The sequence below is a fragment of the Otolemur garnettii genome, unplaced genomic scaffold (genome assembly GCF_000181295.1).
Source record: "Otolemur garnettii isolate 467f Iridium unplaced genomic scaffold, OtoGar3 scaffold00049, whole genome shotgun sequence".
NCBI lineage: Eukaryota > Metazoa > Chordata > Mammalia > Primates > Galagidae > Otolemur > Otolemur garnettii.
In genome coordinates, this window is record NW_003852444.1 from 11,268,483 (window position 1) to 11,285,318 (window position 16,836).

The 16,836-nt window shown below is 44.5% G+C and overlaps 1 protein-coding gene across 1 annotated transcript in view; it reads left to right on the top strand.

The window, feature by feature from the left end:
* CHCHD3 (coiled-coil-helix-coiled-coil-helix domain containing 3) overlaps positions 1-14,343 on the top strand; it is a 295,772-nt gene extending 281,429 nt beyond the window's left edge. Inside the window, exons 7-8 of the mRNA XM_012806291.2 lie at positions 1,944-2,079; positions 13,601-14,343. Of these exons, the coding sequence (XP_012661745.1) occupies positions 1,944-2,079; positions 13,601-13,624 (160 nt within the window). The 3' untranslated portion in view covers positions 13,625-14,343. The remainder of the gene's footprint in view (positions 1-1,943; positions 2,080-13,600) is intronic.
* The last annotated feature ends 2,493 nt before the right edge of the window (positions 14,344-16,836 follow it).

Here is a 16,836-nt window from a genome sequence, read left to right on the forward strand (position 1 = left end):
TAGAGAAGTCTGTGGTGTTCCTGGTAGAGGATTAGAGAAGTCTGTGGTGTTCCTGGTAGAGGATTAGAGAAGTCTGTGGTGTTCCTGGTGGAGGATTAGAGAAGTCTTTGGTATTCATGGTAGAGGATTAGAGAAGTCTTTGGTGTTTATGGTAGAGGATTAGAGAAGTGTTTGGTGTTCGTGGTAGAGGAGTACAGAAGTCTGGGTCCAGAAAAATTCTCAGATGTCTGAAGTTTGAAATCGTAAAAAGCGTGGGAACGTCTGGGATTAGATTTAATTTCTATTCTTAGGTATTTGACAAAGCAATAATGGAATGAATGAAAAAGCAAAAGTGATGTCATATAAAAGTTTTGATATTGTTTTTTTCTCCATATGTCTGCTGTCTTCTGAGGGTAGTAAGAAGTAAATCCCCTCGGGGGCTGGTAACGTGGTTTGCATTTCTATTCTAGCAAATTTCTATTAGCTTAGTGTACTGGATAAAAGTAATGAGGAGACAGATCAGCACCCAAGAGTTTCCTTATTCATGAGAAATATTCCCTCTATGTTCTCTAGAGGTTTTTTTTTTAAATCCGTTACATGTAAAATAATATTATTTCAAGATTACTATGGAAATAACAAATGTAAATTTCAAAAATAGAACTGATAGAGACTAGGAGCTTTTTATATGAAACAAAACTAATTTGAAAAATATATGAATTCTTAGATTGAAAATGGTAATATGTGTTTCGCTGAATGTTTAGTCTTTATATTCCAAGTTTCCCTGCCATATTAACAAGGGCATTTTATCTCCATTTGTATAATTTATTGGATTTATTTTATTATTTTTATGTGTATAAGCTTTTTGGAAACATTTACATTTGGTCTAGCATATTCACTGAGAAGCAATCTAATTAAAATCCGAGATTGGTAAGTATTAGCAAAATTTTAACCCAGGGAATTTTACTCATTTGTATTCATTCAATAAGTGTAGTACATGACTTCTCTAGGAGTATGCATACCTAGTAGCTGAGATCACAAAGAAAATAAGGAATTTGCATTCTAATAAATATAAGCTAGTGAACTATATTTACTTATAGGTACTAAATCAGACTTAGTGTGGTGAGTGTTGCCTGCATGTTGCCAGCAGTTAATGGAGCATCCGTGGGGTCCCATAAGGGGAAGGATTGGACTCACCAGGGAGAGGAGACCTAAAGAAAGCCACATACAGAAGTGTGGAAAGATGAGTAGGTATTTTCCGGATATATAGGAGCGGATGGGAATTTGACTGCAGAGCAGAGGAAGAACCAAGCCTGGTATGTGGTCTATCCAGGCTGCAGCAGTGTGGGCGCGGGGTGTGGGTGAAGTCTACAGAGTAGACAGGAACCCCATCTGTTGACCTTGTGTTTGATGCGGAAAGTGGTAGGGAAAAATACTATTCCCGGTTTTATCCATTAGGAAGAACCCTCTGGAAGGAATATGGAAGCAGGAGTAGAGGCGGAAGGCTTAGGTACAGAGAGAGCTGGGAGGTCACTGGTTGAATCCAGGATATACACTTATACACAGAACTAATTTAGTGACAGTGAGTCCCAGACTGCAGGGATCTCAGACTTTGTGACCAGTCGGATGTGGGAATGGAAGAAAGGAATTAGGGCTCCTAGGTTTCTGGCTTGGCCAACACCATTCATATGGTTTGGCTTTGGGAGGGAAGGTTATGTTGTCCAGAGTAAGTCCTGGTGGTTTCAATTAATGGAAATAACTGTGTAGAATTTGTTAACCAGGTGTACGCTTTTATCAAGGGAACAATTTGGATATCTTTCTTTAAAGTTTAAGGAAAATTATTCCTCATAAAATTTTTTCTAATTTCACAACTTATACATCTTACTTCACATTTCATATGTTCTTTAACCTTGACTTTTATTCCGAATGAAGACCATTCATCTCAGTGGGCCTGTGTTTGTTTTCAGGCGGTATGAGACTCACCCAATCTGTGCTGATCTGCAGACCAAAATTCTTCAGTGTTACCGGCAGAACACCCACCAGACCCTCAAGTGCTCCGCTCTGGCCAGCCAGTACATGCACTGTGTCAATCGCGCCAAAGAGGTGGGTGTGCCAGCCCTCCCAGGGGGCATCAGAAGAATAGTGAGCTTGACGTCATGGGGCAGTGGTTGAGGATGTCATGGACCGATGTATGTGACAAAGCTTTATAGTTAACTAGTCATTATCAAGAACTACTGTAATGGGTTGGTTAGATCATAACTTCTGTCCAGGACATAGTCAGAAGAACCCATATCCTTCTTGTCATCAACCCATTTACTTGCAGAGAAAAAGCTTCTACTAAAATTATACCTTTTCCTACTTACTCTGAACTTTAGTTCTCTAGTGATTGTGTCCTCAAAGTCATTGCCTCACCCTTCCAGACCAATATTCAGAGCCAGCGAAGAGGAAGGTGGCTTCTCTTCTACAAATTCTCTTCTCCTCTTCTACAAATTTAGAAGTTAGCAGTTTGGGGTCCATAAGTAGTCACACAGAGAATCTAGCCTAAAAAAAACAAAGCCGGGGATGTTGCCTCACGCCTGTAATCCTAGCGTTCTGGGAGGGTGAGGCAGGTGGATCACTTGAGTTTAGGAGTTCATGACCAGCCTCAGGAAGAGTGAGACCCCATCTCTACTAATAAAAAAAAAGCCAGGTGCTAGGGTGGGCGCCTGCAGCCCCAGCTACTTGGGAGCTGTGGCAGGAGGATGGCATGAGCCCAAGAATTTGAGGTTGCAGTAAGCTAAGCTGACTCCACAGCACTCTACCCAGGGTGACAAAGTGACACTGTCCCCCCCCAAATAATAAAAAAGTAAATTAAAAAAAAAACCTGACTGTTTAATCACTGGTGAATCCTTCTACTAGTACATAAAATGCACTAAATTGGGCAGGGAAAGAGGAGACCAGAGAGCATTTAGGAAGGAATTTCTGCTGCTTTTATATACCACAGCCATGTTTGTCTCTTGACCCTTCAGATCAGAATAATATGATATTCATAGGATGTGTATTTTGTCTAATTTACCTACTTGAAAAGCTAATGATCAACCCTGAAACAAATTATCAATTCTGGCAGGTCACATAATTGCCTACCATTTAACCAATTTAACAGTTGGATGTAGGTTGTTCTGAGAGGCAGACATTTTTGGAAACCTTGATTCCTTCTGCCGACAAACTCCATAGAGTTGACCTTCTAACCCAACTAAATCCAGTGTTTGAGTTACACAGCACGCCTTTGTACAGTCTAATTTGCTGTAGTTACAATAATATCACTTAGTATAAATTTCTGATGCTCTGAATATCCGATGGGAGGGTTGCTATTGTCTAGATAGCTAGGAAATAACAGTAACATTAGTGGAAAAATATGGTCAGGATTTATTAAAAACCTATGCTTTCTTTAAAAGCCTCCTGGCTTGTGGCTTTTTCCTGCTCCTTGCCTGTAGCAGCACTTTGGTCACTCTTAGCGTATGCGGGAATTCTTCTACTTAAGGGTCTTTGGTAGAGGTAATGCCGTTAATGGTAAGTTCGTACATTTTTGTTTGTCAAAAACAGCTTCCGATAATGCTCTTCACAACTCCAGCCTTCAATATTAATACTAGCTGAAGCACGTGGGACTTGGAGGTTGACTCATGGATTTTTCTAACTTGACAATAGTGCCTTATTGGGGTGAGGGGGGGCTTGGATAGCCGGTGCCAGGGAACCTCGGGGACAAAGAGTGTGCTGACACCTAACATATGCGCCTATTTCTGTGGTGTGATTTGTAACATTACTAAAGTGGCAACTGCAGGGGCGTTTGAAGTGTTGACTTCATCCTGCCTGTCTAGGTGGTGTTGAATCATCTACACAGAGCCCCATGAGATCAATGGCTTGTATTTATAGGATAAAACCAAGTTAACTTGAGGCGAAGTCAGATTGCCACATGGCGCAGCAGAGTTACCATCTGGCTGGTCTGAGTTAGTTAGTATCCAGGCTCCATCGTTTACTCTGTGACCTTGGGCCTTGCCTTTTCTCATCTGTGAATTGGGGTAACGTGAGGATTACATCGTATACAGTGTTCAGTAATCTTATTTTTTCTTCTTTCCTCAGTTATTATTTCATACTGAAAGTAACTGATCAGCCAAAAGCCATCAGATTATTACTAGTGATTTCCAAAGAGACTCTCCTTCCTCCTCCTTCCCCAACCTGAAATATAATTTAAAATTATTTTCAGCTAGTGTTTTGGGGTTTTTTTGTTTGTTTGTTTTTGAGGCAGTCTCACTGTATCACCCTGGGTAGAGTGCCGTGACGTCACAGCTCACTGCAACCTCAAGCTCTTGGGCTTAAATGATTCTCTTGCCTCAGCCTCCCAAGTAGGTAGGACTACAGGCACCCACCACAACGCCTGGCTGTTTTTTTGTCGTAGTTATCCTTGTTGTTTTTTAGCTGGCCCAGGCTGGTTTCGAACCTACCAGCCTTGGTATATGTGGCCAGTGCCCTACCCACTTAGCTATGGGCACCACCCCAGCTGGTGGGTTTAGAGTGCCTACTGTTTTCACAACTCTTATATCCAATTATTGGATTATTGGGGGGGGGGGCATAATACAAGGATACAAGGTAATATTAAAAAGATAAATCCCCAAACCTTTTTACCCTGAGATGGGCAACTTTGAAATAGACAAGAGCCAAGAAACAATACCACCTTACATTTCTGCAGTGCTTAGGATTTCAAGGGTATTTTACATCCAGTGTCTTGTTTTTTTATGACAACCTGGGATATGTAAATAGAGATGGTTTTATTGTCACCATTCTTACAGTTGAGAGCACTGAAACCCAGGCACATCATGATGTAAATTTAACAACCAGACCAAGATGTACCTTGCCATAAAAACAAGAAAATTCAAAATAAATTAGAAGGTTTTAGTTTTTGAGTGGCTGAGTAAGTAAAGGGGCACCCGTCCTCCTCTATGGAAACAAGGCAATGAAGAAAAGTGAGAGTGGAAACCGTACAGGGAGGGCAAAGAGGGTTGATGAACTAACTAACGAGCGGGTCCCAGAGTGTGAAGGTCACGAAGAGGGAGCTGACAGAACCTGTGGTGAAAGGGGCAGCTCTGCACCGTGGCACTTTGAGATCGTGCCAGACGGCCATGCCCCAGGGATTGTACACCAGTATTCCATGAATAGGGACTTTTCTCTGATACCAGGGTGTCCTTTTGCTCCTTGGGAATTATCTGATGACCTGGTGACTACAACCCTACCCCTGCTGTTAGAGGCGACTTCAGCAAGATACGCATCCGACTACTTGTAGCAGTTCCTGATGGCCCACTCCCCTGCTTGTTTCCTGTTAAATCCAGAGGACGAGCTGGACATGCTAAACAAGGAAAACGCTAACCATGACAGCCGCCCATCAGGTCACACTGGCCATTTCCGATGCAGAGCCAGGGCTTCCCCCATGGAATAATTCCAACAGCCACGTCCACTCCACTTTGGAATGACTCAGAAGATTGGGCTCTCATAGGCTCCCTGGGGCATTGTTCTAGAGACTAATAGATTTTATTGATAGGAAAATTTCCGGATATGTCTTAGCCTTCCTCTTCCTTCCTACTTATTCATCCATTTATTCTCATCAGTCTTTCTTCAGCTGTTCGTAAACAATTCCTCATGGGTGGACACGAGACATGTAGACTGTTATTTCTGGTATATTAAGTTATGTGTTCTTCATGAAGGGAAAGAGATATTAAATTGCTAGAATTATTTCTAGGACATAAAAGCTACTGACTGGCTATCTGAGACGCAGCATTTAAAAGTGTAGGAAAGTACTGACTGATACCTCTTTGTCTCTTGTTTCTCATATCTGCTCAGCCTCATAACTTTCTTCAGCTCCCTGAGATTGGATTACCTCTTCTTGCCACTAAAACCTGGCTCCCATTCTGTCTTGCTGCTGGTTTCAGGAGACCTAGCCCAAGCTCACTTACAGTAAAATGTGCCCAAATTCTCTATCTTATAAGATGTGGAAAGGAGATGCTTTCAACTCTGCATTGCCTGTGGGATAATGCCCTGGGGAGTGCTGCTTCCCTTGGAGAGCTGAGTGGCTTTGGAGGTGCCTGTCCTAAGCATTTTAGCATTTTCCCAGCCCCACTGCATTTGGCTAAAAGGGACAAAATCTTACTGGTTTCCTACGGAACATTCTATTACATTGGAGGTTCAGGCGTGTGGGAAATACTGTTGCTACCATCCTAATCTAGTCCTGATAAGTTAAGCTTCAGTTTCTTCTTTGATAAATTGAGGGTTTGAACTAGGAGATCCCTGAGGACCTTCCAGCTCTGTCATTCCAGGACTGATTCTACTTTCATGTGTGAAAGCGAGAGGTGGTACGCGTGAGCGCTCATGTTCATGGGCACACTCAAGAGACGTGGCCTATTTGGTATAAGCTGCACCCCTACTTTGGAGACCTCCAGTACTTGTGCTTTTGCCTCTTAGATTTTTGCCATCTGCCTTAAACGTTCACTCAGGAGAACATGTGCGTTTCTGATAGGCCTGCCTGGACTCCCATGACTATATACCCCTGCCTTGAAGTTCACACTCCTGACAGCCCTGGGAAAGCCGAGGTAGCAGAATGAACCAGGAGGGAATAGAAACAGTTTCACAGTTTCTCTAAAGTCAGTGAAGTGAAAAACAGCTGTCTCAGTGCTGCCTGGCTGAGTGCAGCCTACTGGCTGATAAAGTCCATTAGAAAATACAGGCTTCCGTGGGAATGCCTTTCACCCCGAGAAGTGTGGGCCTGGCTGGTGAGGGATTCTGGAGATAGAGTAGGAAACCAGGATCTGGAGAAGCAAGGCCCAGGAAGGTGGCCAGTGACAGGTCAGTGTGGGGCCTGAAGTCAGATGGTGGGGCAATCAGGAGTCCATAAACCATAAAGAGGTTTCAGTCCTTAAACCAGACAGGGGGTCAGTTAGCCCAGCTCAAGGAAGGGCCAGAACAGGGACGTCTCTCAGTGAGGCAGCCCTACCTTAGACCCACATGCTCTTGCTGACCTCTCTGTGAGGGATCAGAGGGTGACCTGACTGCAGTGAGGAGCACAGGGTCAAGACCCTGATAGGTGAAGCTAGAACTCAGCGTAGCCGCACTTCAGCCCAAGGCTAGAACACCCCAGTCTCTTACCTCTGAAATATAAATGACACCTCCAATATAGAATCAGCCTCCAGAACCAAAGATAGAGAATAAGTGCCTATGACGGAATTTGCCATAGCAGAATTTCTGTCCACCTTCTTAAGGACGGTATATTTCATCTCCCCTGTAAATTGTACTTTTGTTGGATAAATATCTGTGTTAGTTCAAATGTTTCCCTATTATTCGAGTATGAAGAGGTTCTAGTAGCTATTGCTTAGAAATCAGGGTTCTTAAAAGGAAGACCCAGTGCTAGGGCAAGCTGTTTTTTGTCATTGTTTCAGATGAATTCTGCATTCTGTGCAGATGGTTTAATAGACTTGTGGCTGTTGGAGCTGGGAGCATCCTAGGGATCATGGAACCCCACCTCATCTTTCCACTGCAAAGATTAGCACCCTGAGAGTTTAAGTGATCCCTACAAGGATGGAGCCCAGACCAAATCGTCCACTCTTAATTCCAAACCCAGAGTGTTCTCCCAGTAATAGCAGATGTCGGATGTGGGTAAAGGTCAGAGTGGCCTGGGGAGCTTGTTTAAAATGCACACACCCAAGCCCCTTCCTGGACAGTCTGATTCAGAAGGCCTGAGGTGGGACCGAGGCATCTGGATTTTGACCCAAATACTCCAAGAGACTGTGCTTAGGAGTTTGAGATTCTGGGTTCCATTGGCCTGAACAGCAGTAAAGGTCTCCAGCCTTTCAGATATCCTGCAATGTCTTTGTTTTTCCTTTTTCCGGAGACAAGGAGCTGTCACTACCTACAGGTCTCAGCACTCTGGCAGAGGTCTCATCACACCAATCCCAGGAGAGAATCTTTACCCTCAGGAACAAATTGGAAAATGGTTTGGAAAGAGGGTGGGACCCCTGAGAAGAGGTCTCTGGCTGCCCTTGTAGTTGTAGGTGATCCCCCAGGAGGAGCCACCCTTAGTTGTTGTGGATGGACGGGAGGGAGGAGGCACTGAGCCGAGGTGACACGGGCCCTGACTCGGTGGTGGTTGTGACCAGACCCTCCTTTGCTCAGCTGCTCCCAGCCCCCTTCTTCTTCCTCACCTCTGCCCCACGTTAGGGTCTACTCTATAGGGCGGCCACCATCAGAGAGCGTGGAGGAACCTCAAGAAGGCTGACTCCCCGGGAGGACCCACAGAAGCATATTTTTATTGTGTTGAAAGGCTTCTTTATCATCATCACCTAATGACATTTATTAATCGCCCAGCTGGGCTGCTGGTACACAGGATGACACATGGGGATTTCATAATAGATTTCCAATCCTTTGGTAGGGCGGCCCTTCAAATTTGTAGTCACGTCAAAGCAAACTAAATTCCAAACTTTAAATTTGTTACCCCAGCCTCTTCCGTCATAGGAATCCTTTTCTAAACCATTTACAGACAGTAATATTTGCTTTATAACGTTTTCTCTCTTTTTATTTAAAATCTGAGTTTAATAGAAGAAATATTACCATGGTAATAGATTTTCATTTTTCTTAATAGGTATTTCTTCTCTAAAGCTTGTCCTTCAAGAACTGCAGTGTGTTAGTGTTGTGTCTGTTATTACAGCAAGTTGTAAAAACAGTTAATTACTTGTAACTTAATTTGAATATTACACAGAACATTTGTCATAGAAGATTAAAATAAGATCCAGGCAGGAAAAAAGTGAACTTGTGTTTCCTCCAAAGCAGGAAGAACAAAGAACAGCACTTGCTGGGGGCAATGGACAGAGAGTGAAAACAAAATAAGTTGGCTAATCAGATCTGCAGGCGGTAGGGACCAGTGCTTGATGTACGGCAAAGCTCTCTCTGTGCTCCTTGTAAATTCAATTTGTGGATGATTTCCCTTCCTCTCTGGCTTACAATCTTCTCCTTCTGTCTTTTTCCTCAATGCAGCTTCTCTGTCTTCTGCTCCCCACCTTTCCTGTCCCTCCTTCTCAGTAGAAACTCCAGTACCAATGCTGGATCTGACCCTGGACTGGTCTCCATTGTTTGCTGTGCAAACCTTCCCTTCTGTACCTCGCTCTATGGGGCTGCAGTCTTGGTGAGGTGCCGAGGGAGTTCATCCAGAGAGCAGCCTTCTAAGAGGGTATCTTTAAAAAAAGAACAAATTAAGTCCAAGTGCAGTGGCTCACGCCTGTAGTCCTAGCACTGTGGGAGGCCAAGGCTGGTGGATCCCTTGAGCTCAGGAGTTCAAGACCAGCCTCAGCAAGAGCAAGACCCCATCTCTACTAAAAATAGAAAAATTAACTGGACGTTGGGGCAGGCGCCTGTACTCCAGCTACCTGGGAGATGGAGGCAAGAGGATCTCTTGAGCTCAAGAGTCTGAGGTTGCTTTTGAGCTATGATGACACCATAGTAATCTACCCAGGATAACAGAGAGAGACTCTGTCTCAAAAAAAAAATAAATTATATTTTCTTCATGATGATTAGTTTGTAATCCAGGATTGCCATTGCCATAATATCTCTTAAATTAGTGAGACAGCCAGTGGTTGATAGTCAGCCCCTCCTAAAAGCTATAATTCAAAAGATCATCTGAGGCGATTACTATGTAGCAAAAATATTTGAGGGGATGTTGGGCACGGAGGCTCATGCCTACAATCCCAGCACTGTGGAAGGCTGAGGAGAGAGAATTGCTTGAGCTTAGGAGTTCGAGACTTGTCTGAGCAAGAGTGAGACTCCAACTCCTAAAAAAACATGAAAAACCCAGCCAGGCTCCACAGCAAGTACCTATAATCCCAGCGGCTTCCAGAGGCTGAGGCAGCAGGATGCTCACAGCCCGAGTCTGAGGTTGCAGTGAGCTGTGATGCCATTGCACCCTGCTCAGGGCACAGGGTGGGACTCTGTCTCAACAACAGCAAAAGAAAAATACTTGAGGGGAGTGGTTAGGGTGGTTTCAGTTATGGGAAGCTGCGCCCCCCCCCCCCAGGTCTCCAGGGGCACTGTTCTTGCTTGAGAGTGTGAGACGCCAGGGGTTCCTCTGGGGCTGGAATAGGAAAGAGAGTCGGGAAAAGAGCATCACCGGTGCTTGAACCTCTCTCCCTTTTCAGTGGTTTACCAAGCTGTTTCTAAAAGGAGTTTCTGCAGGCCCCAGTGCCTGAGTGATGAGCAAAAGCAAGGAATTTCTCCCTCCACATGAAGATTAAGTGTTAGCTGTTCCTTAAATGAAAGAAGCAATTTTTTATGACTTGCAAAGCTTCTCCCTCATTCTTTTGGGAATTTCCTATGTTAATTTATGCAGTGTTAAATTTATGCAGTGTTGAAATTCAGCCCAACAGCAACTACTTGCAGAACCAATACAGAGATATAGGAGAACCTCCAAGGTGGGAGCCGAGCACCCCACCAGGCCCAAGGACCCCGCCAGCCAACAGCCCTGGGGTCTGGGATTGAGCAGGTTTGGGTGCATAGCTGTGAGACAGTAGTAAGTCAGAATGTTTTACAAATGTACTCATCCTTTTAAAAATCCAACTCGAGGCTGTAACACTGTGATTACAAGTGTTTGGCAGTTTTGTCCCACTCTGCTACCCTTTGGTGACCGCTGAGTGGAGTTTGACAGTGTGTTCATAGATCAGGCCTGGAGCTCTTCTGTGGCCGCCATGTCCGCAAAGAATCACCGCGGGTCACTTGAGTAGGATTTTAATACACGCACATAACACAGGGTATTGTGTGGATGGGTTGGTTAGTAGTCGTTACTACTGCCATGCTGATCCTCAAAGCAGCCAAGCCCATCCTGTCTCTCTCAAACAGAATCTCACATTCTTAGCATCGTATGATTTGGCTGACAAATTACCCATCTATATTCAGTTGAGGTTGCATGGAGAAGAATAGTAAAAAGAAAAAATCTCCAGCCCCTTGAAAAGCTATTTTAACTGTTGCTTTAATTATGTTGTGGTAGCTCGGAGTGCTTTGCAATATTTGAAAAAAAGGAGATTGTTATGTGTCTTTTTAACCATAAACCCTAAATTGAAGGGACCAGGACAGCCATGTTCTCTTGACCAGGCAGGTAACACCTTAAAGTTCCCATCAGTGTGTTGAAGAATGTGCTGAATCTGTAACCTCCACAATGCCAAAGGGCAAAGTGGCACCATTTACAAAGGGGATGTTTTCTTCCGTAACTAAATGCAAGAGCTGGGCTCAGTGCAGGTCTGCTTTATACTGGTTTCCAGTTTGTATCTGGGAAAGAACATTGGAGGAGGTTGCCTGTATACCTGGTACTTACAGAGCTTCCCATCCCTAAGTTGGAGACACTTTCCCACAGCTGAGGTTACAAGGGGGTGAGGGTAGCTGAGACACTGTGGCAATATGACGTTACCAGGCCACCTCTGACTCTTAGATGCTCAGATTTGATTTTTCCCAGCAAATACAGAGCTCATGTGAGTAACAGGTGTGCAAGATGTCCCACCTGCCACTGTGAGTTCTGCCAGACACTGTCTCTTGAGCAGTCCTCCACTTGACCTATTTTGTCTTTCTGCTTTTCTAATTTCCATCCTATTTGAATCATTATGTCTTGTGACCACTCTCGGTATGTATTATGTCTAAGCTAGTTCTGCCTTTATATCTGTTCTTTTGTACCCTGCAGACAGGGTCTTCTTAGAAACCTGTGGGTGAAGATGTCTTAGGATAACTCTTCACCCTCGGCTCCTGTGACCCAACACCCAAGACAAGAGACTTTGTTCTTCCACTATGTCTGCTCTGTCCCTTTATTTCAGTCTTTTTTTTTAAATCATTGACCTTGAATCTTTGTATCTAGAGACCTTTGACTTCTCTTTCAAGGCCTGCAACTTCCTTCTAGATACTTCTATGTGGGGTGTCTCACCCACAACCGTCTCTCTCACAAGCCCAGAACTAAATCACTCTCCTCACTCTCCAGCTGGCCCCTCCTCCTGCCTTCCCTGTTGGTCCCAGCACCGCCACACTCCCTGTCACTGAGGACCTGCCCCTGAGCCCCCTCCTCCCTACCCGCCCCCACGGGACTCACCATTGCTCTTTTCTTCCCGTGTCTTTTCGTGGCTCTGTTTGTTTCCTCTTCCCTGCTCACTGTTCTTACCGTCTCCAAGTTGCCCTCGTTTGGCTCCGTCACACAAGGATGTCAGCTCAACCTTCCTGTCTTCCTCCTATTTAAAGCATGTGTTGGGGTCCTGTACTTTGGGGTCCTGTTGAGGTCCTGTACTTTTTCCATGGCCTCCAGGAAGTCTCCCAGCCTGGCAACCATTCGGAACTATCTTCATACTCTTTCCCTCCATAAATCCTGGGCTTGTGCCATGTCTCCCAGCAAGCCCTCTCCCCAATATTCCGTCTGTAATAGGCTTGTTCCCACCTCTGAATCTTTGCCACTGCTTTACCCTCACTGCTCCCTGCCCTGCAGTCCCACCCCCGGTCAGCTGTGTTCTCTCCACAGTGAGAGAGCAGCTGAGAAGCTCACTTACTGTGTGGGGAAGAGCCATGCCTCTTTCCAACACTTACTTTCTCTGGAGGGACACCCAAGAAATGGAAGGAAGAAGAACATGGCTTATTATCAGATGTTCTTCTGTTCCTTTTGAGTTTTAGACTATGTTTATTCAGTACAATAAGTTTTGGCATTTATTTAGCAAGTATTATCCTGTGTTATTCCTTAATTTTCTGTGGATGTCCGTGTTAGTTGCCCCATAGCACTTACCTGAGTGCAGCAAGTACCCAGCAGGATCTGGGTCAGGGGCTGGGAGTGTGGATGGCTGGAAGGTGGTGACAGTTGGCCAGAGGCAGGCATGAGCCGGTGAACAGAAGCAACCTCCAGACTCACCCAGCCTCTTCTGAGCAACTTCAAAATCAGAGGGGCAAGATCTTAAAGATCTCTCAAAATGGAGACAGTATTCTCTCTGCTGCAGCCGGTCATAGAGTTTTAATCCAATGGTTAAGAATTCTGCCACTCCCCAAAATAAACAACTAAAGAGAATGTAGAGATCATTTGTGCAGTTTGGAACTAGGTACTTAATCTGTGTCACTCTGCCCTGCTTTGTAAGCACATAAACACTGCCTTCTGCCTAGTCCTCCAGGTCCCCTGGGAGAGGATCTTGAGTTCTTTTCAATTAAGAGGTTCCCTCTCATGGCACTTGGGGTTGGGGGTTGTGCCCCAGTGCACATACATATAGACGCATGCACGCACACACTGGGCAGTAGTTTTTGCCCAGCCCCTGAGGCCACCAGCAATGCTCCCAACTTTCCCAGATGCTCCTGGTAAGGACATGGTACCCAACTCCCACCCTTCCCCACTCCCCGGCGTTCATCCTTAGGGTCTCAGCCCGTGTGCTGGTGACTAAAGGTAGTCATATTTTGAGACTAGGAAGCATATGCTTTGCTTTAGATGTCTTTAAAGTAGATATTTGAAAGACATACAAATTGTACTAAATGGTTAACTGCATTGGTGTTTTGTTTGTTTGTTTGTTTGACCTTCTCCTTCCAGTGGTAAAACTTACACTTTCTATTTCTCTTACAGAGCATGGTTGAGAAGGGAGGATAAAAACTCTGAGAACACAGGAAACAACATTAATTCCAGAGGTGGAACATTTTTTTTTCCTAGTAAGATAATAACCCATTTAAAGAGAAGACCACTGAGGAGAAGACCACAAACCAGACGCACAGAAGAACAGACTGGACAGAATCATGTCATATTTCAATCAGCAACAATTTGAGAAGCTGCAGCCCAGGTCAGGGATCAGCCATGAACGGACACTCTTTAGCCTTAGCGAACCCCTTTATGGTGATTAAAAGAGAAAGGCAGCCCTCTCCTTCTCTTTTACATTCTATTCACCTTCTCCTAACCATAAAGTGTTCCTCCTCTAACCCAGCCCCATCATTTGGTGACCCTCTACTCAAACAGCAGGGTGGGCCGCTGAATGAATTGGAGTGGAGAGAAGACAGCCCCAAACACAGCTCTCGGGGCGGTAAGGCTGCCAGGTAGAACCGTCTAGGCTGTGGCATATCGGTTTTCTTTCTCTTTTCTCCTTTGATTATATAAGAGCTATTTCATTTTAACTTATTATGGTGATCATGCAAGTAAGAAGACAAAAGGAGAGAAAATGTACCTCTTTTACTGGAATAATGTTTATGATTACAAGTGAAATAAGGTATTTTTATCAATGGAAAGGCAACCTTGGCTTATACAACCTCTATCATGAATGCTGACATCTTTACTTCCCTCACTATCAATAATAAATATATTTTCAGACAAAGACTTGCCTTGTACCTCAGAGCCTCACACAGTCCTTTGGCTGGGTTAGACGGTTATGCTTATGGGACTTGAGCTGATTTATATTGTTAATAATTTGCATTTGTGCTGTACCTTTCCCCTAAAAAGCTGCAGAGCAGTTCACGGAGCCTCAGACAGGCGAGTGATGGTTGTAACTTGCCTCTCAGGTAAAAGGAATTCAGGAAGATCTGCACAGACTGTATAAATCTTCCTTTCTTTGGGCTAACTTAAGTCATCCTGCCTGGGGCGAGAAGAGCTTAGATAACCTCCATTAGGCCCTTCTGACCCTACAATACTATGAAATTTGTTTTTTTTTTTAATCAGCCTTTAGAGTTTTTCCTCTTTCCAGTTTTGTCAAAACTTCTTGATTAGAACTCTCCCTTTTCTACTGGGTGGCGCCTGTGGCTCAAGGAGTGGGGCGCCAGCCCCATGAACCAGGGGTGACGGGTTCAAGCCCAGCTCTCCCTTATCTATCGGGATTAGTGCTTCAGCCCTGCTGTTGAGTGAGTTGCAAATATTCACAATGAAGCTAAAGGGGGAGGTTTTGGGGGAGATAAGAGAGGGAGAAAATAACCAGTATCATGTAAATTTCTTTTGTCGCTGGGCTGGTTGGCTCATGCCTGTAATCCTAGCACTCTGGGAGGCTGAGACAGGTGGATTACCTAAGCAAGAGTGAGACCCCATCTCTACAAAAAAATGGAAAAACTAGCTAGGCGTTGTGGCAGGTGGCTATAGTCCCAGCTGCTCAGGAGGCGAAGTCAGGAGGATCACTTGAGCCCAGGAGTTTGAGATTGCTATGAGCTATGACACCGAGATACCCTAACACAGGTGACAGAGTGACAGTGTCTCAAAAAAAAGTTGCCTTATGTAGAATTTTTATTTTATTACAGAGAGAATTTAGCAAAATGATTAAGAATACAGGCTTGAAATAAAGTGTCTCTGTGCTGAGACTCTGTCTCTGCTGTGGAACTCACCAGGGCACTTAGCCACACACTAAGCCTCCAGTTCTCAACAGGGAAAGGGGGGCAAATGGAGGCAGATGCCGGCATTGATGTGGAGAGAAGGGAACACTTTTACACTGCTGCTGGGACTGCACTAATACAACCTTTCTGGAAGGAAATATGGAGAATCCTCAAAGAACTCAAATTAGACCTCCCATTTGATCCTGCAATACTGTTACTAGGCATCTACCCAGAAGAAAAAAAATATTTTATCATAAGGATGTTTGATAGACTGTTTATTGCAGCTCTATTTACAATAGCCAAAATGCAGAAACAACCTAAATGCCCACCAACCCGGGAATGGATTAACAAGCTGTGGTATAGTATAGCATGGAATACTATTCTTAAAAAAGATGAAGACTTTACATCTTTTGTATTAACCCGGATTACAGTGGAATACATTCTATTTAGTAAAGCATCACAAGAATGGAGAAGCAAGAATCCAATGCACTCAATTATAATATGGAGGCAATAGATGATCCAATACAAGGGGGGTCAGGGGGAGGAGGAAGTGGGGAGAGGGGACGAGGGAGGGGGATGAGGGTCATGGTATATCGCACACCCCTTGGGGGTGGGACACAATTATAAAAGAGACTTTACCTAACAAATGTGATCAGTGTAACCTAATTCTTTGTACCCTGAATGAATCCCAAACCAAAAAAAAAAAAATAGGGTTGGGGGGAGCAAATGACCTAGTTGTTAGGGTTATGGTGAAGAGTCAGAATGCACAGCATGTGCATTCTGTGTACCCAGTCAATGTTTTGTGGGATGGTTTTGTGCGATTATTTGATAAAGTGGTATTTGGAGTTAGGGGTATGGGAAGCGTCCATGTGGCCCAAATACCTTGTATTTAGAGGAAGTGAGGTTGAACTTGTGAACTTCATCCAACTTCCTAACTTGGCCCCATCTGAGTGATGTCTTTACTTATGCTGGGGAACACACCTGTGCTCCTCATGCTGGTTCTGGGGGGCGCTGGAGACTCACCTACCATTACTGAGATACTCTTGATTACTATTTCATAGCAAAATGATTAGTGGTTTAGACAGTTTTTTGGGGTTTTTTGTTTTGGGAGTGCACAATAAGCTGAGTTTATCTGAGTGGGAATGAAGCAATCTCTGGTGATTTGAGGGGTGACACAATTTGGTGCTGTTGGGGTGACAGCCAGGTAACTGCCCATGAGAAGTAATAGGAACACAAATAAAAATGTTTACACAGTGACTTGGAATGGTGTTTGCAAATCAACTAACTCAGAAATTCCCTCCTATACAGTCTTGTTTTACAGTTTAGAGCCAAGAACTTGGCACATCCCGGGCTGCCAGTGCTGCGGCTGGCAGGGAAATGCAGCATGGGAGTTGGGCCTCTAACGCTGAGGACATCTGCAGGAGGGAGGGTGGGTTCTTCAGGCCAGCTTTCTCCCAGCACCAGTTATTAATTTATCCTTCAGATAAACCGGGTTATGAAGTAGAACTCACGCTGAACCAC